This window comes from Dermacentor variabilis, unplaced genomic scaffold (genome assembly GCF_050947875.1).
Source record: "Dermacentor variabilis isolate Ectoservices unplaced genomic scaffold, ASM5094787v1 scaffold_13, whole genome shotgun sequence".
NCBI classification, from domain to species: Eukaryota; Metazoa; Arthropoda; class Arachnida; order Ixodida; family Ixodidae; genus Dermacentor; species Dermacentor variabilis.
Window position 1 is genome coordinate 33,260,572 of NW_027460291.1, and position 23,025 is coordinate 33,283,596.

The window sequence follows — 23,025 nt, forward strand, 5'->3', positions numbered from 1 at the left end:
TAATGTTAGCTAGGCAATCGTTGTAATTTTGCTATGCGTTTCTTTCACATAGAGCTGATCGTGATCTTTTTCTGCCTGTATGCTTATATAACGAATATATTGTCGAGGCCGATGCAACTTCGTTATAATGAGGTTCAACAGCTAGTGTAACTAAAATGACATTTATCAAATCTGGGTGTGATATATGTGTGCTGTCCATAAAATATTGTTCGCAATGATTTTTCGCAATGAAAAACACGTTTATTGGCATTGAATAATACATTTTTGGAAAGCGTAGACTTTCCCCTATTTTTTCTACGTAATTGCCGTTGAGATCAATGCATTTTTGCATGCGGTGTACTATCTTCTTCATACCTGAATCGTAGAACTCTCCCGCCGCGATGTGACGGTAGCTTAAACCCCTTCTTTCAGATTCTCTACGGTTCCGAAATGCGCCCCACCCAGGCGTTTCTTCAGTTCAGGGAAGAGATGGTAGTCACTTGGGGCTATGTCTGGGCTGTAGGGTGAGTGTGTGACAGTATGCCATCCAAATTTGTTGATGAGATTGTTTGTTACACCGGCGATATGCGGATGAGGGTTGTCCCGATGGAAATGCACTCCCTTCGTGAGTATGCCTCTCCTCTTGTTTTCATTCGCACGGCGAAGGTTCTGCAACGTCTCACGGTAGCGGTTCGCATTGATTGTTGTACCGGCAGGCATGAATTCGCACGACAATAACCCCTTCCTGTCGCAAAAGACGCTCGCCATCACTTTGCCGGCAGACATTGTTTGAACTTCCGCCGCTTCGGTGACTCTGGATGTTTCCACTGACGGGATTATTGTTTCGTTTCCGGTGTCGTGTAGTGGTGTGGTCGGTTTCATAAGCCTCAAGAAATTCGCCAGCCACTTCAACACATTGCCGTTTGTGGCCTTCCGTAAGCATTCTCGGGACCTACCTTGCAAAAACCTTGGCATATCCTAAACGGTCTCAAAATTTTGTCAATGAAGACCTTGCTTACATCAGGTATCATCTCGCAGAGCTCCCGAACCGTCGCCCTTCAACCTTTCAGCATTGTTTCTTTCACTTTCACAATCGTTTCATCCGAAACCGATGGCCGCCTAGAACGCTGTTCGTCATGGACGGCTGCACGTCCGTCTTTGAATTCTCTGCACCCTTTGCGCACCTGTTGTACGCTCATACACTTTTCTCCGTAGAATTCACACAGTTGGGAATTAATGTCCACCGGCGCAGTGTATTTTGCACACAAAAAACGAATCACAGAGCGTAATTAGCACCTAGCGGGAGAAGCGAGTGGGAACTCCATCTCTAAAGGCTGCCAAGCCAAGACAGCGTCACAGACAGCTCGCCGAGGTGGGGATTGTGAGAGGGCCGGGGAACCAAGCTACGCGCCAGTGTCGCCGGATCCCGTGTAAACGGCGTTCCTCGCGACGGCAGCTCTTTGAGAAACTTGTTTTACGGACAACCCTTGCATGTCCTACTTCACACTACAGGCAAGAAACAGCTATACCCACAGTTTCTTCTACCTAAAATGCGTAGGTGCTATTGTGTATGCAAAATCCAGCTAGAGTGCACAGTACCAGTGTATTATTAGCACCAAGGCACCCCAAAGCCAGCATCTTCACAAGACATCTATGTCAGTTCTTCAGTAACTACTTAGGTGACTTTGGCACAGTTTCCACGAGATGCTGCAAATACATGAATGTCTACGATGTGTAAAAGCTACGCTGCAGCAACTCGCGGTCACTGATCAGCATACTAGTATGCTTCTCAACATCGCTGCAGAACCTTGTCAAATTTTTTAGGAAGCGCATTGCTTTCTTTATTCCTTTAGCAAATCAAAGGAATGGACCCTGGACTTTGGCAAGGCATGTTTTTTTTTTACTTTTTACAGTTAAAAACAAAAAAATGTTGGGAGCCTAGCTAGTGTGTGGTATAGTAGGTAGTATCAGGTGCACCACCAAGAAAATTTATTATTACAGAGATGCGAAATGAGAAACAAAGATTCCCAAAGTGAACGATTAATGTAATTATAATACCGAACATACATTGCAAAATTCGGTTTATTCAGAGGAAGAAACTGTAACAGAGGAGAACTCTTAGACATATTGAAATAGCTAAAAATATATTTCCATTTCATATGCCTTTCAATAATCTGTACAGCATAAAGTCTTCATAAACTTTCCACATCTGTATCAGCTGACACACATCTGAGTTCCATTGTGCAACACATGGTTGTAAAAAAAAGGCCAATAGAAATTAAATTTAAAAAAAATTGGGCAAGCAGAAAGCCACAGCCCACAATGCAGACTGACAGGAGACACACATGCAAAAATTTTGTGAACTGAAGCACACTATACATTAGTTAACAGTGCAGCCAAGAATATGATTGGGGCACACAGGACATGAAACTGGTCAAAAGCATTAGGCCTAGTCACAAATTCTCACTAACATAATAGCCACACGGCAGTTGCAGTGCTTTAAGTAATGCGAAAATAATTACAATAACAATAGTCGTTTCCAACTTTCGGCAACAAGAAATGTCTTGAACAGGAATAAAACTTTCAGGCTTTGGATAACACTATTTTAGGCATTACTGGCACAGCAGTGAACAAAATGGAGCCCTAAACTCTGCTGCCAACATTCTGAAAATGTGGAGGAATACTGTTCTTGCAGTCTCTGGCATGAACAGCATAAACAAAAAGATTTCAAGGCCGACACTGCCACCTATCATGGCACTACTCTAAAAGACTGACACCACTCCCAGCTACCGACAGAATGCTTTCTGGGTAAAAACAGCAGTCGGGCAGCGAAGCATTATAAGCTCAAGTGAAACTGCAGTTGCCAGACATAACACACCCACATGGCAGTGTTAGGCATCATATAAATAGCAGCTATCGCAAAAGATACAGACACAAGCTCTGCATGTGGCGCTAAGTACACTTAGTCTCTGCAATTTAGAAAAAAAACTTCACTAATCTGACTATATATGTGTGTGTGCATGTATGTGTGTCTTGGTGTAATTGTAGAACAATTCAAGCAACAGCAAAACTATTTGCACCAGAGCAATAGATGGATGGAAAAACTTTAATAAGGTCCATAGGGACAAGTCAAAATAAAATAAAGAGCTCAATTTGTCCAATAGAACTGCAGCACTCTTTCATGATCTAGTCAGTCAACAACAGCAAGACAGAAACAAACAAAAGAAAGTAAAAAAATAGGTAAAGTAAAAAATATAGCAAGGTTTGTATCTCTCATGGACTCTCTCATTCTATGGGAAGCGCTGCTCAAAGTATCAGCAAAATCACCACACCAGTTTTAACCAGTTACTTTTTCTCTTCCAGAGCAAGCATTTCCCATTATCTTGATCTCAACAGTTATGTATAAATGCACAATGCACAATACAGTACACTATTCAGTACGATATCCAAAGAGTAAACATCAGCTTAATTGCACCAAGTGAAAGCTTTAGGGTGTTGCAGTGGGCAATAAAATAACCGCCACATACTGTACGCCCTAACATTTTCGAAATTCAAACTTTACAGTCGCAACACTACAAATGGAGACCAGCTAGGGTGTATTCAGAATACTGAAACGACACCCTAAACTGCATCACATGTGCAGCAGTTAAACCTTTCAGGAGAGTTCACCTCTTCCGAGCACAAATGGCTGAGTTCAAGTTTAAAAAAGATCAAGTATATTATATTTGCATGTCTTGAACCATTCTAAGAGTTATGTCTTTTCTTTATATTCTGCACAGATACAAAAACATTAGTGCAGATTATAATGACAGACTAGTTGGTGTACCAAGTTACAGCCTAACTGATGGAGTCAACAACATAAAAACAAAGCATTCCCATGCATTTAATTAGGAGAGCCACATGAAAAGCCTGAACAGTCAAATTCGGATGTCTGTTATTGTGTATGATAAAGGAAAAGAAGGAAAAACAAGAGAGAAAGAAATTCTACATCAGCTGTTGCATGCATGAGCTCTACATAATGAAAGGAATAAGACATATAAAGGGGCCAAGAAAAAAATTAAGATCTCCTTTAAGTAGACTGGCCTATAGCAGAGTTGACAAGACTGCCATTACAAGTCAAACTACTACTTGGAGGTTTTTTGCATGACCAGACGAGTGGTATTTGGCACTGGAAACTTGAAAAATACACTATGACTTCAATCCTGAAATGACGAGAGAAAGCCTTGTGTTGCAACACTGAGCACAAGCCTATTCACTACAACTTCGCCGCACACTGAGGCAAAACAAAGGTATCTCTCTCTTGTACATATGCAGAGCCAAAATAAATAGGAAAATGCAGCACCTATCCCAAACCTCAATAGCATACCGTAGAGCAATAGATATACACCAATGTGCGCCGTCTATGATACCACTGTAGTTTTTGCTTCCTACTGACAGTGTACTGTCTTCCTAAATAACACTATACACTCGAAAATGCAACTAGCTTAGCTAGTTATGGTGAGAATGGAGTTCAAATAAGGTTGAGGGTGGTGGTGTCATATTAAAATCATCAACTGCTGGGCTGCACAAGTCATATCGCTGCTTCACAGCGTGCTCTTGTACACCACCATTATGGCGATGTGCATCTTCGATCACATGCAAAAGCTCTGGCGCATAATGGTGCCTTTTTGCTTCCACAAAGTAAAACAGTGGCGCTTGCTGTACAAAATGCTTACCGAGTGTTTTTTGCATCTGTTAAGGAAGATGACCTTGCTGCAAGAGACACTGTTGTTCAGTTGTTTTGTTTAAAACGAGAATATATGCAAAGCTAGCTGCTTATAAACAATAGTCATTCAACACTGATAACTAGTAATTGATATTGTTCACTAAGCACTAACCTTGTGAATAGGCCAATGCACTGTTTGATACGAATTAAACAAGCAGAGAGCGAGGGAAATAAAAAGCTTAAGTTCCTGCACTTCTTGAGTACTTGCCTTCTGATATTTTGCATATTACGAAGTGTAGCACCATTTACCAGCATTCCATAGTGACTGGTTGGACAAAGCAAAAGAAACTACAATATGAAGCTAACAGGGGAGTTACCTGCACCTGTAAGTTCCAAGTCCGTGGCCCTGGTGATCAGAACCTCCACATAGATACTATCATAATTAACAGTAGTTGTAACACGTCAAAAGGTGGTGTGCAAAAGTACAACACATCTGAGAGCAATGTCACAAGGAGTCTTCTAGCAGGCCAGCGCACATTGAAAACAATGAAGACAAACAAATTCAACAGGGATGAAGTACATATTTAGCACTTTGTCCTTGTCACTTCATCATCCTGCATCCTTTTCGAATGTACACTGGCCTACTGAAAGTACGGGTTACCAATACACAGAATTATACTCTCTCACAAGGGATCTTCCATCCCAAAGAAGCATCACAGTCCCTCAGCATTCTACGCCACTTCCTTCTTTCTTCAAAGGTACTACGACAGTCAGCTGAAGCTATATGCATTATTGAAAGGCTACGAATTGAGAAAAGTGGCCTACCATAATCAACCAAGCCATGCAACTCATATGAACTGATGCTGCTGCCTCTGAAGAGAAAATAAAGCAACAGAAGGCATTTGGGAACCAATCAGACCTTCCTAGGTAGCGCACCTTTTTTTCACTTCTAGTCTGGTATAGTAAGCCTATTACTGTGCACCTGAATTGTGAACTAAATAAATTGCAAAATTTTCAATATCAAGAAAACAGTTATGTTAGAGTCATCAACTGTGGGGCTGCACAAGTCACACCTTTCTCCATTCTGCTTGTCCAGCGGCATGTCCTGGCTGTGGCTTTTATCTTGCAGCTCGCACTGATCTTGCCAGTCTCTCCGAACAAGACTGTAACTCGATGCATGCAGTCAGCTAACTTATCTTTGTACAGCTGCTGTCAAAAGTTTCAAAGCCACTGAATGTGTGGTCTAACCTGTTGTTAGCCTGCACAGTGCTGCCCCTCTTGCCACTCACAAGCGTCACAGGTTGAGAGGGACAGTGCCACTGGCTCTCCTAAGCTTCTGAGTGCTGAGCATACTACAGGAGCACTGTAACAGGGCTTAGTGACATATCTCGTGACTCACAGAGGGGATTCGAAACTTATAATAAAGATTGTAGATGCACCCAAGGATGAACCTGAGCAAGGACAAGTACCAAAACACTGGTAGAACAGCAGGAAGACGAAGGTCAAAAATGTACAGCTTACATAGGAGAATCCTATCTCATGAGCAACTCATCAGGAAGTATGAGTGAAGAACTACACCTTGTTACATTCTTTTTGGGATACTGACATCAACATTCCATGGCAATGGTTTTAAAAAAGTGGACCTTTGAAGGGATACCGACAAAACATTTTGCCACCTTTTCTTCTTTCTATAATGGCTAGCTGTTGACCCAGTGATGACAGGATCAAGCCTCAGATCTAGCATTTAAAAAAATATTGTCGTTTGCGTTGGCAAGTTCAAAATGCCAACACGATGCAGAGAAGTGTCAGGCTGGTGGTGAGATAACGGCAGTCAAAGGTAGTGATCACATGGTACAGTTAAACCTACTTATAACAACATTCAAGTGCCACGAAAATTTCATTGTTATAACCGATAATTGTTATAACCGAGTTGCATGAAAAAAAATCAGAATAGGGGGATGGCAGAGCTGCGAAAACTATATAGGCAGGGCGGCCAATGCCCCTCCCCGCCACCTTCCTCCGCCCGGCTGCCGATTGTGTTCACTCGATTAACTGCTTCCTGGGCGCTCCGATCGCATGTAACAAGCCGCGGCTGTCGGTGTTAAAGAATGACGCTGGTATAACTGCAAAGAGGTGTCACGGGTGACAAACGATATGCGGGCACCGCCGAGGCATCATTTTTGTGGCCCCAAAAGGGGCCTTTCAAAAATTGCGAGAAGGCTGCCGCGACAGCCTATCAGCTTGAGAAATCCAGAAGAAATGCTGAGGAAATATCGCCACAAGAATCTCACTACGTATTTGTCACTGGCTTGCACGAGAAAAGCCTATGTCCGTCAGCCATGCCTGCTTTACGCAAAGCATGCCGACATCCTCCTTCAAGGCATCCAAGCCCTCCATGTAGCGCAGCGGAAGGTTCCTCGCGAAAAGGAAGCCCCGGAGGGACTGAATCATGCCGGGCCTCCTGTGAGGACAACGTTGAGGCAGCCTGCCCTACCACGTCATCACTTCCGTCGTCGTCGTCACTATCCAACGCAAGTATGTGCACAATGATCGTCTCATAGGTTAGAAGCATTTAATTTCCAAATCTATAGCCGTGCACTTCCTTTCCACCGGCAACGGCGTGCATTGCCGATGATCAGCGGGTGGATCAGCCATGTTCCCTTTCGGTGGCGAGTCAAGCGAAGTTGAAAAACCGCGTGGCCATGAACGGCTTCGACACAACCAACAAAAACGAACACGAGCGATTAAGCTGTTCGCAGAACTGCACTGAATGAGGAGCCAGCGAGCAACATGCGAGGAATCTGCTTGTGGCGCACTTGGCGCAGTCCATTTGTGTTTCGGAGTGTGGGGCGGCCTAGAGCTATGGGCGCAGCCCATTCATGTTCGGAGGGGTGGAAGGGTGACGGGAGAGAGCCGCGCAAAGATGGCTAGAAAATTAGCGCGCGGAGGCTGTTAGTACAGTAGCCTATCCTGCAGCGGCTGGAATTTCTCGTTTTCTTGTTCTGTTTTCAAGGATTTCACATTTCACTACCTTTCGGCTCGGACACCCAGCAGCCAGACTTCATAGTCATAACCGATAATGCAGCGTCGGGGCATTGTAGTAAGCGGGTTATTTCACCATGGAAAACATACAAAAGTCGGTGGCGCAGCAGCTTCTCATTGTTATAACCGATGTATTGTTAAAACTGGTATCGTTATAAGTGGGTTCAACTGTATTACAATTCATTGGTGTGAAGAAAAGGGGTTAACCGAGGGGCCCCGATTTTTATTAGTCATATCATAAGAAGCCAACAAACACTGACACCAAGGACAACATAGGGGAAATTACTTGTGCTTAATAAATGAAATAACGAAACAAATTAATGGAAATGAAAATGGATGAAAAAACAACTTGCCGCAGGTGGGGACTGAACCCACAACCTTCGCATTTCGCTTAACCCCTTTTCTCCTCGTTTATTACATAACGAGGGTCTCGAATCCGGCAACATTGATGCCTTCAGGTAACATGTGTGGGTTTATTGACCGGTTGCCTTCACCAAAAAAGATCACGTTCTCGTGACGCCTGTGGCCGAAAGGATGTTACACATCCGCCACCAAGGTCTGCGAGTGCGGGCGCTTCCCGGGTTCTACTAGTACACATAAATACCCAAGAAAGTGGATGGGGAAACAGCGCCGCGGTAGCTCTATTAGTAGAGCATCGCACGCGAATGTGAAGGTTGTGGGTTCGGTCCCCACCTGCGGCAAGTTTTTTCATCCACTCTAATTTCCATTAATTTATCGTTTCTTTATTTCATTTATTAAGACAAGTAATTTCCCCTATGTTGTCCTTGGTGTCAGTGTTTGTTGGGTTCTTACGATATAATTCATTGGTCTGCACCTCCAGTCAAACCAGTCTCTTTAATTTGGGCAACACCTAGACCATACCAATGAAAGCTGAATGTGCATTCCACATGCGATAAGGGGACCCACTGAGAAGGAAAAGAAGGTCTGGGGAACAGGTCTAGTTCTGGAGAAGCAATGTCGGTGAACCCTCATACCAGGTTAGAATGCAGGGCAACGTCAACTGGGGCACAAGGGAAAACATTTGATGGTACAGAAGATGGCTGTGTGGGTGTTGGCTTCGTGGTATAAGACCACTACACAGTGCCAAGTTGTGTATTAGCGGTTAATGCTACCATATGCTCACCAAATCTTACTGTCTTGATGTCACTAGTGCCTTGAAGTCATGCTGCACTTCGTGCATATCTTAGACTGGTTGATATAGGATGACGTAGGGATGTTTTGCACAATGGATGAATTCGGAATTTTGACCGAGAGCACTGGGTTGATGGCTGTCTATTAAAGCTAAAGTGGGACGGAAAGCACATGTCAATTCTCCTTTAAGGTGTACGCTTCACAATGTAGACAATTTTGACAGCACAGTAGAGGCAATGGCTTTTGTGCAAATTGAGGAAGTTAGCATTCCAGCACTGACAGTGATCTACTGATTTAACACGGGATTTTGTCTAGCTTTTAGCTTTACCATATGGCAATTCTTGTTGATGCCACCCTCCATGTTTTTCAGGTGCATTGTCTTGAACCTTTTGCATGTCAAGACGCATTCCTGTGGTCAATAACATGCCATGTGTGTGACTGCTTTCATACCAGGATGAAGTAACCAACGGAGCATGAACCAGCTCAAAACTTACAAAGGGGTATCTTTTATGACTGAGAAGAGGCGCAACCTGTACCACAAACTGCGCTAGCACACCTGCCAGATATATACTGTAGTTCTTTCTCTTTATTTGCACTGAAAACAGCGAGAATATGCTGTGCGAGCTTTCACAAGCATGTTTCTCTATATATAAGGTTTAGGTCACATGCAAGTTCAAGGTCACAGTGCAACTACGCTTCGAGTACAACCATCCTAGTATATATTTGTACACGTATCAATAGTTTATGTGCCTTAGATTATGAATACACTGGATACCCACCTCTCATAATGTGCCACGATGTAGCCATCTGGAATTACCCACATGCAAATATTTGTGCCAAGATACACTTCACAAGATATTTGCACACCAAAACGTTCACAATGGCAGACATGGAAACTTCAGGGTGCCAGTGTCTATGCTGTGCAGCAACCACGGAGGAGGAGATTCCTTCAGGCAGAGATGAACAGCTTTCTGCGGAACATCAGCCATGCAAAGACCACCCACAGTGCAGTGCCCCAGAGGTTCATAAACAGGTAGCACCAATGTGACTCCGGGCACTGCCATGCCCATGGGAATGCGCCATGCATGATCTCGTGCCCCATATACACGGCCAAGGAGTTCATGCCTGCGCACATGAAAAGAGAAAGGTGCATCACATTCACACTAAGTTGCACATATCACCTTTAATGAATGAATGTTTGATGTTTAATGGCGCAAGGGCCAGGTACGGCCAAAGAGCGTCATGCTAGTGTTAATGAGTTTGCAGTGGACTTATGGGTTCTGTGAAGTTAATGTGACGTGGCTGTAAAGGAGCCTAAAAGAGTTGATGTAAATTCTATAAAATCTACGTGCAATAAATTTATGGGAATGACTATTGATGTGTACTATGAACATTAAAATGCATTGAGAAAGAATTATGCAATATATAAAATATGTGAGATGATAAAATTGTCTAGAGCACTACTGCCTCACTAGAACCCATGAAACCCAAGGACCTAGAGGCATGTGCTATACAAAGAAAACTATCGTAGCAGCATCCTCTGGAAAGAGGATGCGCTACGAAATTAATAGGTTTGTAACATGTAGCCCAACATCTTTCAAGAAAGCGAGGATTGCTTTGGTCTTAAAAAGCGGTTCTTCACCAAGAAACATAGCCGGATTCAGAGGGACGCAATGGCGGTATGCAAAAGGAAAATGTTTTCTTCCCGTCTCTTTCGGCTTCCCGGCACTCCAGGAAGACGTGGAGGACGGTCAGCCTGCCGCCACATCTAGCACAGGTTGGAGGCTCGTTACCGGTCAAGAGAAAGTTATGAGTGCCAAATGTGTGTCCTATTCTTAGTCTAGTGTATAGGACATCTGTTCTTCGTGTTTTCGTAGTTGGGTGCCAGAAACCTAACTTCTGCTTAATTAGGTGAAGCTTGTTACTCGTTTCAGCATCCCACAAGTGCTGCCAGTGGCATCGCAGTTTGTTTCTTAGGAAAGGCTTCATGTCTGTGGCAGGGTCAGCAGCAGAACGAATACCCTGCGATGCTATTGATTTGGCGATCTCGCCGGCAAACATATTTCCCTCGATTCCTCTATGGCCAGAAACCCTGCATATTACTACATGTCTATGTGATAAATAGATGTTGCATAAGAGTGAGTAGAGTTCATTGAAGACAGGATTTGTATGCTTTTGTAAAGAAATGAGTGCTTTTACCAGACTTAAAGAGTCTGTGAATATGATTGCTCTGTCAAGATTTAGTTTCTTTATATGTTTTACCGCAGACGTAATGCATAGGCTTCTGCAGTGAAGATACTTGTTAGGGGGTTCAACATGTCAGGTTAAGAAAAAGAGGGACTAACAGCAGCGTAGGATACGCCAGCATGTGATTTTGACGCGTCTGTGTAGAATTCGGAGCAGGAGTACTTCGATTGAAGCTAACGGAAATGCATAGCAATTTCAAGCTCAGGAGTGTGCTTTGTGACCTCTACAAAGGATCCGTTACATTCAGTCACCTGCCACTCCCAGGGCGGTAATAGCTTAGCTGCAGGCATTAGGCTGTGTTCGAGTATTGAGACATCCATTTCTTCGCTAAGTTCTTTTACACGCAGTGACAAAGGAAGTCTCATAGAGGGTCTGTTACGAAAAAGTGTTTCACACGTCAAGTCGTTAACTGTTGTGAAACAGGGATGTTCCTCATTAGAGCGCACTTTGAGAAAATCGGTGAAGCTGACGTATGTTAACTGAAAATGGAGTGACCACTCATCTGACTCTACGTAGAGGCTTTCGACAGGGCTTGTTCTAAATGCGCCAGCGGCCAGGCGGATAACCAGGTGGTGGACGGGGTCTAACATCTTAAGCGCACTCGGGGCGGCAGAGTGATATACCACGGCACCATAGTTCAGTCGTAATCGAACCAGGCTTCTGTAAAGATTCAATAAACACTTTCTGTCGCTAAGCTATGTTGTGTGGGATAGGATTTTAAGTAAGTTCATTGTTTTTAGACATTTTGCTTTAATATATTTTATGTGTGGAATGAAAGTAAGCCTGGAGTAAAGTATAACACCTAGGAATTTGTGTTCCTTGTTCCCAGGTATTTGTTGCCTATATATTTCGACAGTGGGATCTGCAGCAAGCCCTTTCTTCCTGGTGAAAAGAACGCAAGAACCTTTGTTGGCGTTCACTTTGGACCCGTTTTCGTCTGCCCACTTGGAAACTTTGTTCAAGCACTGTTGTACTTGTCTCTCACAGACTGTTAGGTTGCCGGATTTGAAACCTACTTGTATGCCGTCTATGTAGACGGAATAAAAAAATAGATGGTGGTAATGCTTTACGAAGCATATTCATTTTAACGACAAAGAGCTTGCAACTCCGTACGCCTCCCTGGGGTACCCCAGTTTGCTGTATGAATGCACGCAACACTGCATTACTTATTTTCACCCGGAATGTACGGTTGTGCAGGTAGCTTTCTATAATGTCTAACATAGCACCACAGATGCCCAGCGTCAATAGGTCGTGCAGGATTCCGTAGCGCCAAGTTGTATCGTACGCCTTTTCTATGCCGAGAAACATGGATAAGAAGCATTGTTTATTCACGAAGGCGTCGCGAATGTTTGCTTCGATGCGCACTAGATGGTCGGTTGTAGATCGTCCTACTCTAAAAGCACAGTGATATGGATCAACAAATTTATTTAATTCAAGGAAAAGTAAAAGTAGACGGTTTATCATTTTTTTCAAAAAGTTTGCATATACAACTTGTGAGGGCAATTGGGCGGTAACTTTTTTTATTCAGATACACTAAGTGCCCTTTACGGGCATTACATAGGGCTTAAAAAAAGAATAAAGTGATCATATTGCCCCCCCCCCATAACACACTGAAAAATCAGAAAAGCTTAAACGCATTATCACTAACAGTGGGTTTTTCACGCGTGCTACTCCTCTACTTCGTGAAAATAACATCCTTGCTGTAACGAACTTGTTCAAATATCATCTAATTATGTTTTATAAATTACTTACTAAACAGCTCTCATACCAATTCATTGATTCCAGGCACCTCATCAATAACAATAATACCAGGTTTGCACGTAACTAATTTTCTACTACCTATGGTTCATTCTAACTATGGAAAAATAAAATAATCATTAGCTGCTATAAAACTGTGGTATGGTTTCCCCGTTAGCATTAAATCTTCATCCTTTCATACATTTAGTCATGTCCTTAAGCTGTTTTATATGTGTAACTAAGTTTACGTCATTCATTACACTATATTTGTCATTTGTATGTATTGACAGTTTTTTTTATGCAATATAGGCTTATATACATACAATTTGTTTTCATTTATATTATTTTTCTATGTTGTATTTTCGCGATTGTGTTCGTTTGTTTTAGTTAGTTTGCTTTTCTTTAATACATCTATACATTGTTATTATTAACCGAGGGCCCTGTTGCAGTCTTTGACTTTGGGAGCATCCCTCGTCTGTATATTGTATCTTACCAATGCATTGTACTTCAAGAATAATAAACTGAAATTGAAACTGAAGTATGCGCTCAGGAAAACAGGGAACGTATCTCGATAAAAGGAGTGTTTGAGAACACGCACACACGTGGACCACAATGCTCAAAACAATGTAAAAAAGAATACACTTCTGATAATAATCTATTAAGGACCAGCACAGAGTAAGCACTTCAGTTTGTTCACAAATGCGCCGTAATTATTTTCAGAAACGATTTCGGCAGGTAGTTTATTCCAATGATAAATGGCAAGGAACAATGTTGAATGACGCATAAGTATGGTTTTAGCTATCTTGGGTTGCACTTTGAAGCAGTGGTCTAATCGGGGGAAAATGCGATGTGCTGGTTTGATATGAGATTCTGTGAACGGTGCAGGATTGTGATAGAGCTTGTGAAAGTGACATAGCAGGATGACAAGTCTTCGCTTTTCAAGTGAGCTTAAATTTAGAGATGATTTAATATCTGTGATGCTGGAGTAGCGAGCGTATTTCCTTGTAATAAACCTAAAAGCCTTATGTTGAAGTGATTCCAGTTTATCGGCAAGATAAGCTTGATGTGGGTTCAAGATGAAACCGGCATATTCTAGTTGTGATCTGACTAAAGTTGTGTATGCTAAGAGTTTGGTCGCCTGATTTGCAAAGTACAAGTTACGCCTAACGAAAGCGAGGGTTTTGGACGTTTTGGTGGTTATATATTCAATGCGTTTGTGCCATGTCAAATCAGAAGAAATGTGGACACCTAGGTATTTGATTGCAGGAACTTTTTCAATGGCCACGTTACCAATAGAATAAAAGATGGGTTCAGTGACTCTATCCGTCGTAAATGTTACAAGTTTCGTTTTCGAAACGTTTATTTCCATATGCCATTGTTCGCACCACTTAGCGATTTTGTCAAGATCCGATTGCAAAGCATTAGTGTCATGAGGGTCAGTAATCTTTCTGTAAATAACACAGTCGTCCGCAAATAGCCTAATTGTAGAAGTGAGGTTGCTGCTTATGTCATTAATGTAAATAAGGAAGAGGATCGGCCCGAACACCGAACCTTGAGGCACGCCAGACTTTACATGGGTTAGTGCGGAGCAAAATCCATTGGCAGGCACGAACTGCTGCCTGTTAGTTGAAAAGTTAACAATCCAGTTCAAGACATTGCTGTTTATGTTTATATTTCCAAGTTTAAATATAAGACGATTGTGAGCAACTTTGTCGAACGCTTTTGCAAAGTCGATGAATACGGCATCAATTCTGATTAAATGGTGTATAGCGTCGTGCAGGTCGGCCACGAGTTCAAGTAACGGACTCTCAGGAACGGCCACGCAAGAATCCGTGTTGGTTTAAAAAAAAAATTTCTGCTGACTGGGGTACTTCATTATTGCTGATGATATGATGTGTTCCAAAATTGTGCAAGGTATACTCGTTAATGAGATGGGCCTGCCATTTGAAAGGACCGAAGAATCTCCAGATTTAATTATAGGTATAATGCGTGCGATTTTCCAAGCGTGAGGTACAATTCCTGTATCAGTGGATTGCTGAAAAATTGCGACGAGTATGCGAGCTGTCACTGGTTTCATTAACTTGAGCAATTTTGTACATATGTCATCGGGTCCGGGGGCTGAATTACTCGGCAAACGATTAATAGCTTGCTCAATTCGTTCCTGCGTAATTAGGATGTCATTCATGTCCGCGTTTATACTAATAGCATTAAAACCTCTGGGAAGTGGCGTTTCGTTAGTAAACACGGAACTAAAAAATAGGTTCAATTCGGTGGCAACCTCAGACGGCTGAATAAAATCACCGTCTTTTACTATTGTTATCAGACTAGATGAAGGAGGCTTAGGACTGACTACATTACAAAACTTTTGAGTATCGGTTTTAAGCAAAGTTGATATGTCATGATGAAAAAATTTATCTTTGGCTCTCTCAATTTCTGCTTGGCATATTCTCGACTGCGCCCGGTAGGTACTCCAATCGCCCACAGATGCCGAACGTTTTGCCTTAGTGTAAAGGCGCTTTTTATTCCCGATGCAACGTTTAACGTTGGAAGTGTACCATACGCTCTGTGATGACGTTGTGATCGTGATTTTTGGAATTTGTCTTTCTTTTAATTTTTTGAGTTCCGCGCTTAGTAGATTCCAGTTGTCATTTGAACAGCGGCTTGATAATGCAGAAACTGCTCACTGAACAATGACAGTTCACTAACCAATCCTTCAATATTCGCCCGTGCGTAATTCTAAATAGTTTTTCTAGGAATTTCGGGCTTCCTTTTTCCTAATGTGTATTCGCAGTGAAGAGCATTGTGGTCACGGACACATTCCAAAACATGCACTGTCATTTTTTTCAGGTTGCGTTGTCAAGACAAGATCTAGGACCGACTCGCCACGTGTCGGAGCAGAAACAATCTGTGACCAAACTGAACTGAGAAATCAAACAAAGAAATTCTTTACATTCATTTTTCCTTGCAGTGCCTTCGGCTGTGTACCTCCGCCAATTTATACCTGGGTAGTTGAAGTCGCCCGCAAGAATTGTTTCTGAGGTGGGATATTTGTCATGTACAAACTCAGTGATTCATTCAGGTCCCTAAGAAACTCAGCAGGTGAATCCGGCGGACGGTAGCAAACACCGAAGATGCAGGTAATAAAATCACGCAGTCTCAATGCAAGCCACAAGATTTCAATACATGAAGGGCTGTCTAGCAAGGTGGCTTGGAAATTACTTTTCACAGCAATTAAAATTCCACTTGGTTAAAACACGCTGGCGGGCTAGTTGGTTAGAATCCATGGTAGAGGGTATAAGCGCGACTGGACGAGGACGAAGAAAGAAACAGACACACAGACACAGCGCTGTGTCTGTGTATCTGTTTCTTTCTTCGCCCTCGTCCAGTCGCGCTTATACCCTCTACCATAAAATTCCACCACCACGTGAGGTGCACCTGTCTTTCCTAAACACAGAAAAGTTATGAAACAAACAAAGTTCGCTATTGTCGATAACAGGGTGCAACCACGTTTCAGTTCCCAGCACTATAGCCACTTCACAGCATTCAATGAGTTCGTTGAGGGTGTCTTGCTTGCCAAGCAAACTACGAAAATTACACACGATGAATGAAAGTTTTTTATCCGCACCATGTTTCTTGCGTCAATCTGAACTAGCATCCGCCTCGTGTCCCGGAAGAGGAATACCTTGCCGAGTTGCAGCATCGAAGGCATATCTTTTTTTATTGAAAACAAGTTTATCGAAGAGCAATTTGTCCTTTTCATCGTCGGACTTCCGCTCACTGCGTGCAAAATCTGAGTTTTTTCCTAATCAGTTGAATTCAAGGTGAGAATTCTTCCTCGATCCAGACACGAGGCGAATCCAAGTCCTTTAATTTAAAGGCATTTTTCAAAGCAGTGCTCTTATAATTAAAGTTCAGAAACTTCACAACAATAGGGTGCACATAATCTGTTTTTTTTTTCGGCCCACTCGGTGAGCGCGTTCGATTTCACCTGTTCGGACACCAAGGGTTTTTGCCACAATTTCGCTTACCAATTACCGATTCTGGCACGGTACGTGCACAAGTCAGTTCCCATACTGGAACAAAAACATTGTTTGGGATTTGCAGCCAATGGACAGTACCAACAATGAAACCAAATGTCAGATTTTATTTCTCTGCTTCCTGTTCAGGGATGCCCTTAAAGATGAGATTGTTTCGCCGCATTCGGTTGTTCAAATCATCAACCACTAAGCTTGCATGTTCAGCCTGTTTCTTTTTAATAGTTTTTAGTGGAACATGCGATTCTTGAAGTGCGGCCTTTACACTGGTGACGTCGTCGCACAAGTTATTCACGACCTCAAATCTGCCTATTTTGAAAAGCCCCCTTTTGATCTCCATTACGTTCGTTTAAATATCTTTAATCTTACTAGACATCTCTTTGTGAAATTTTTCATTCGACAGTGCTAGTTCTTTAACGAGAGTAATGATTTGGTCAGACTTGTTCGTGCGTGGGTTCGTCTTGACGTCACCAGCGCAAATAAGTAAGTACGCGACACAGAAAAATACCACAAGTATTCGCCCTTACCGACGCCAGCATCCACTAATTCACTTGGTTGCTTCCACAAGGGTGAATGATTCTGGTTAGATTTACTATGCACAACAAAACGACCGATTCTGGCACGGTACGTGCACAATTGAGTTCCCATACTGGAACAAAAACACTATTTGGGATTTGCAGCCAATGGACAGTACCAACAATGAAACCAAATGTCAGATTTTATACACTCACCTACAAAACACAGAGCGTTCCGTCAGCACACAGTACTCGGCTGCAAATCCCACACGATAATGGTTCCGGTGGCTATTTATAGGTGACTCAGAGGGCGCTCCCGTCGATTACGTGCAGCTTGTTCAGTCGCGCCAGTCATTCGAAAGATGGCTGATCAAGGCACGAGGTCTCTGAATCCACTGTCCGGTGACTCGCTATCAGCCTTGTCTTTAGCAAGCTGATCAGCACGGAAGGCAGTCGCTGGCCGGAGATGTTCTCTTGACGTGGGCGCCTCGAGTTTACCTACAAAACACAGAGCGTTCCGTCAGCACACAGTACTCGGCTGCAAATCCCACACGATGATGGCTGCCGTGGCTATTTATAGGTGACTCAGAGGGCGCTCCCGTCGATTACGTGCAGCTTGTTCAGTCGCGCCAGTCATTCGAAAGATGGCTGATCAAGGCACGAGGTCTCTGAATCCACTGTCCGGTGACTCGCTATAAGCCTTGTCTGTGGCAAGCTGATCAGCGCGGCAGGCAGTCGTTAGACGGAGATGTTCCCTTGACGTGGGTGCCTCGATTTTGCCTACAAAACACAGAGCGTTCCGTCAGCACACAGTACTCGGCTGCAAATCCCGATGAATGAAACGATGAATGAAACTTGTTACTAATGTGGAGTCTTTGCCCTGTTTAAGAATCGGAATGACAAGGGCTTCTTTCCATGCGGTACGGAGGTACCCCGCAGCCCATATAGCGTTAAAAAGTGCTAGTAGAGTAATTTAAGTATCACTGGGGAGGTGTTTAATCATGTCGTACATGATCTTGTCCGGTCCAGGTGCAGAACTCCGACATGCAGTCAGGGAGGCTCTCAACTCGGCAATGTTGAAAGGCGCGTTAAAGGGTTCGTTCTGTCTGCATTTGCGGTCGATAGCCTTGTGCTCTGCTACTTGTTTGTGTTTTAGGAAAGCCTTGGAATAATGATCAGAACTGGAAACGCGCTGGAAGTGTTCGCCAAGGGTGTCAGCTTGGTCTTCCAAGCGGTTCGCTTCACCGTTCACTAGGGGTAAGGGATGAATTTCGTGTCCCTTTAGCCTTTTCAGCCCATTCCATACTTTAGCTTCTTGAGTATACGAATTTATACCTGAGAGAAACATCTGCCAGCTTGCCCTCTTTGCCTATCATCGCGTCCTTCTTCCCTGTGATTTAACCTGTTTGAATTCTATTAGATTTTCGGCTGTAGGACTTTCACGTAGTTTGCTCCAAGCTTTATTTTGTCTCTTCCGTGCCTCTCTACAATCGTCATTCCATCAGGAGACCCGTCTTTTAGATGAAGTGCCTCTTGTTTGAGGAATGAACTTTCCAGCAGCGTCAATGATAAAAGCGGTGAAGTATGAAACAGCATGATCTATAGTAAAATTATCTATAAAATCCCATGATATGTGGGTGGATTCCCTAAAACATTCCCAGTCAGTTCAGGCCAGTTTCCAGCGAGGGAAGTGTGGAGGGAAGTCATTTCATTTCATTTATTTCATTTATTGTACCTTCAAGGCCCGAAGGCGTTACAGAAGGGAGTGGCACTAAATACAGAGCATGTGAAGATAACAGGGTATAATAATAAGAAAAAAATTAGAAAGTGCGGATTAACAAAAGTATTCTTCAATAGTAGTTCTAAAAGCAGATGTATCGGTTATGTTAACAATTGAGGCCGGCAGATGATTCCATTCATTGGTAGTTTTAGGAATAGATGAATAAAAAAATAGGTTCGTGCGACAGTGTGGAACGCTCAATTTATGCCGATGGTCAGTACGAGATGTTGTCAGTACGAGATGGTCAGTACGAGATGTATGTTTGTTTACGAAGTTCAGCGTTACTTGGAAGTGATCACTTCTGAATGGATTTTTAATTACACACCGTTCTAAATCAGGGAAGATAGTAGCGGAGCTGATGATGTTGATGAGTCTATTGATGAGTACGAGTTATGATGTGGATTATAATACTTTGGTTCTTTCTTATTACAGAGGCACGCACCGGAGGTTAAAAGGAAGTTTTCAATGAGTCGACCTCTTGCGTCCCATCGTGAGTCTCCCCACATCGTGTTATGAGCGTTAAAATCGCCTACGAGTATGTAAGGCTCGGGAAGCTGATCAATGAGATTATAAAAGACTGTCTTTTCGAGATGATGGCGCGGGGGTATAGTAGTAGAAGTAGTAGTAGTAGTAGTATAAGACTTCTATTCAGCCCAAAATTACAGGCCGTGCATATCGACCGCCTGGGTGGCCAGTCGACGCTGTTCTTCACCTTCAGCGCCAAGCCAGTCGAGCCAGGTGGTGATGGAAATTGATGGGGGAGGATAGAAACTTGATTGCTGAGCTGCCGGATAGTAGAATAGGCAATGGGATAGGTCTGCATAAGTAGAGGGGCAGTTGGGACGGTTGGTCGGAGCGATAGCGATAGAGAAAGAGGCGGGAAGGGGTAACCAGTGCATTCATTTGGATGTGCCGCAGAAGGCGAGCGTCCGGCACAGTGAGTGACGGATGAGGGGGAGGGTAGAGGCGCTTGTCAAGACGGAGCTGGAGGTAAACTTCCTTGATAGTGCGGCGCAGGGAGAGTCCCCCACAATCCTCCGAGGGCCTGGACCAGGGGATCAACGTTGCCCGGTTAAAAATGTCAAGGGCGAGCTGGTGGGCCAGCTCATTGCCGTCAGTCCCCGAATGCCCAGGGACCCAGCAGAGGAAAGCAGTGGAAGGTTGAAGTGCGGAGACCGTTCGCTCGACCTCCTGTTGGAGTGAATGGGGTAGTGTGCGCTTTTGTATCTGGTGAATGGCGGCTTGGGAGTCGGTGTATATCGTGTACTCTGGGAGCGAGGGAAGGCAGGGAAATGATTGTAGGGCATGTACAATGGCAATGACCTCGAGAAAGAGTGCGTCCGGAGGGTGTAGGTACGGCCCACTCGTGTGAGTTTCAGGTGCTGGGAGGTGGGGATGGTAGACTGCGTATCTGCAGGAACCTCCAAGAGCTATGAAAGAGGAATCCGTGTAGGCTACTAAAGGTCCTAGGTACTAGGACCTTTAGGTACTAGTACCTAGGTCCCTAAGTAAAATCCCTAGGTACTAAAGAGGAGGGAATGATGCTGCGCGGCCGCGTGACGATGGGCGGCATGCAGGACAGGGGACATATTGGACGGGAGGGGGAGGATGGGGAGATTGGGGGCCGGGATGGATTTTGGAGAGGTAAAGCTGGAAACGGGAATGGGAGAGATACCCGCCTTCGCCACTAACCACTGACCCTGACGGGTAAGAGGAAGCCGAGCAAGCTGGGAGTCACGGTGGAGAGAGAGAAGAGAACGAAGAGGATGAAAGAGGCTTGTGGCAAAGAGCTTAGCAGTAGATGTGGTGATAGGGAGGTTGAGAGCTGCCTTGTACAGGCCCACAAGGGCGGTCTCGAGGGTGTTAAGCTGAGTGTGAGTGAAGGAAACGTAAGGTACAAAGTACAGGAACTTGTTGAGGGCGAGCGCATGGGCAACTTGGCACGAATGAGCCTCGTGGAGGCCCGAGCACCGAGTGACCATGCGCCGCAGGAGGTGAGTTACCGAGCGACAGGTCCTGACAGCGTGGTGTAGGGCTTGCACATTCTTGGCTGCACGCAATGGGAGGCCAAGAACTTTGCATTGGGGGACAATATGAATGGGAGAGTCGGAAAAATGAAGGGAGATTAGGGCGTTGAGGGAGCTCTCGTATGAGGAGTAGTTAAGAAGGAGAAGCTCGGATTTCTCCGGAGCAGGAGACAGCAGGCAGTGGAGGGAAAAGAGTTGATGAGGTTGAGGCCACGTTGCAGGTTGTCCTTTATGTGACCGGGAGAACGAGACGAACACCAGAGGGTGATGTCAACATAAAAGATGTGGTGGAGGTCAGGAATTTGGGCTAGTTGGGAGGCGAGAGGGGCCATAGCAAGAATAAAAAGGGTAGTAGAGAGAACAGCACCTTGAGGAATGCCACGGGTGAGCGGGTGGGGGTCGTGCAGATGTGGTGTCTACTCAAAAGTGAGCCACTCGGTTAGAGAGGAAGGAGAGGAGATAAGAGTACATGCAGTTGCTGCAGTCCAGGGAGGAGAGCTGAGAGAGGATGTGATCGTGGCACACACCATCGAAGGCCTTGCGGACATCAACAGTCACAAGAGCGCGGATTTGGCTGGGGCTGGGCGAGACAAAGGTGTGCTGGAGGATCAGGAACATGTCCTGTGCACAGACGTGGCGTCGAAAGCCAATAAGAGAATGGGGAAAGAACTCTCTCGCCTCAAGAAAATCAGAGAGGCAAGTCACAGCCATTTTCTCGAGGGTCTTGCCAATACACGGCGTCAAAGAGATAGGGCGAAGGTTAGAAAGGGAGGGAGGTTTGCCCGGCTTCGGAATCATATTGTTACACACGAGGTGTTTAACACAGAACCAGATGAATCTGGTTGATAGGCGCGGTTCTTGAAGAGCGGTCTCGCGGCAGCTTGGCCAACGTCGTTTTCTTCTTTCTTCTGGTTGTCTGCGCGGCAGGCGTGGTTCATGGCAGCTTGTAACATTTCCCCGATGGCAGACGAAGCCCGCCGGGCGAGTCAGTCATCTCGTGGGTTGTAACGCCTCAGACGCGCGACGTGCGTCACTTCAGCCTTGGCCGAGCGTCGTCCACTGCTCGTGAGACGCGCAATGCGGTAGTTTACATCGCTGTGGCGCTCCAGAATAACGTAAGGGCCGACGTAGTGGGCGAGAAACTTCTGGCACAAGCCACGCTTCCGCAACGGCGTCCAGAGCCACACAAGGTCACCAGGATCGAAGTAAACGTGGCGGTGACGCCCGTCATAGCGGATCTTTGACCGGTCCTGCGATGCTAGGGTGCGTAGCCTAGCGAGGCGTCGCGCTTCTTCTGCTCGACATAGGATCTCATCAATTGATTCGTTGTCATGAGCGAAGTAGGGAAATATGGTGTCGAGGGTGTAGCGCGGCGGACGAGCATACAGAAGGAAAAATGGTGAGTAACCAGTGGTCTCGTGTCTCGCGGTATTGAAGGCATAGGTAATGAAAGGCAAGATACTGTCCCAATTCTTGTGTGCTGAATCGACGTACATGGACAGCATGTTGGCAAGCGTTCTGTTTGTGCGCTCGACCAGACCATTAGTTTGTGGATGGTAGGGCGTTGAAAGGCGGAAGCGACACGAACACAGACGAAGCACAACTTCCTCCGCCCTAGTAAGGTGAAGGGGGAGGGAGCAGACACACGGTGGGATAAGAGCGCGTGTGTCCTGCCGGAGAACATTTTTACGGGCTCGCAGCGAGTTATGGGGTTGGGGTGGGAGGGGAATAGGTGGAGGATCAGGATTAGGAGGGCAGTGTGCCTGCTGGTCAGCAGCAATGTTGTGAGGGTTCGCTGAATGGCCTT

General features: G+C 44.7%; 1 protein-coding gene across 1 annotated transcript in view; it reads right to left on the reverse strand.

The window, feature by feature from the left end:
* Positions 1-2,043: 2,043 nt before the first annotated feature.
* The window catches only part of Hgsnat (Heparan-alpha-glucosaminide N-acetyltransferase), a 286,768-nt gene continuing 265,786 nt past the window's right edge, over positions 2,044-23,025 (reverse strand). Inside the window, exon 16 of the mRNA XM_075677553.1 lies at positions 2,044-10,003. Coding sequence (XP_075533668.1) covers positions 9,828-10,003 — 176 coding nt within the window. The 3' untranslated portion in view covers positions 2,044-9,827. The remainder of the gene's footprint in view (positions 10,004-23,025) is intronic.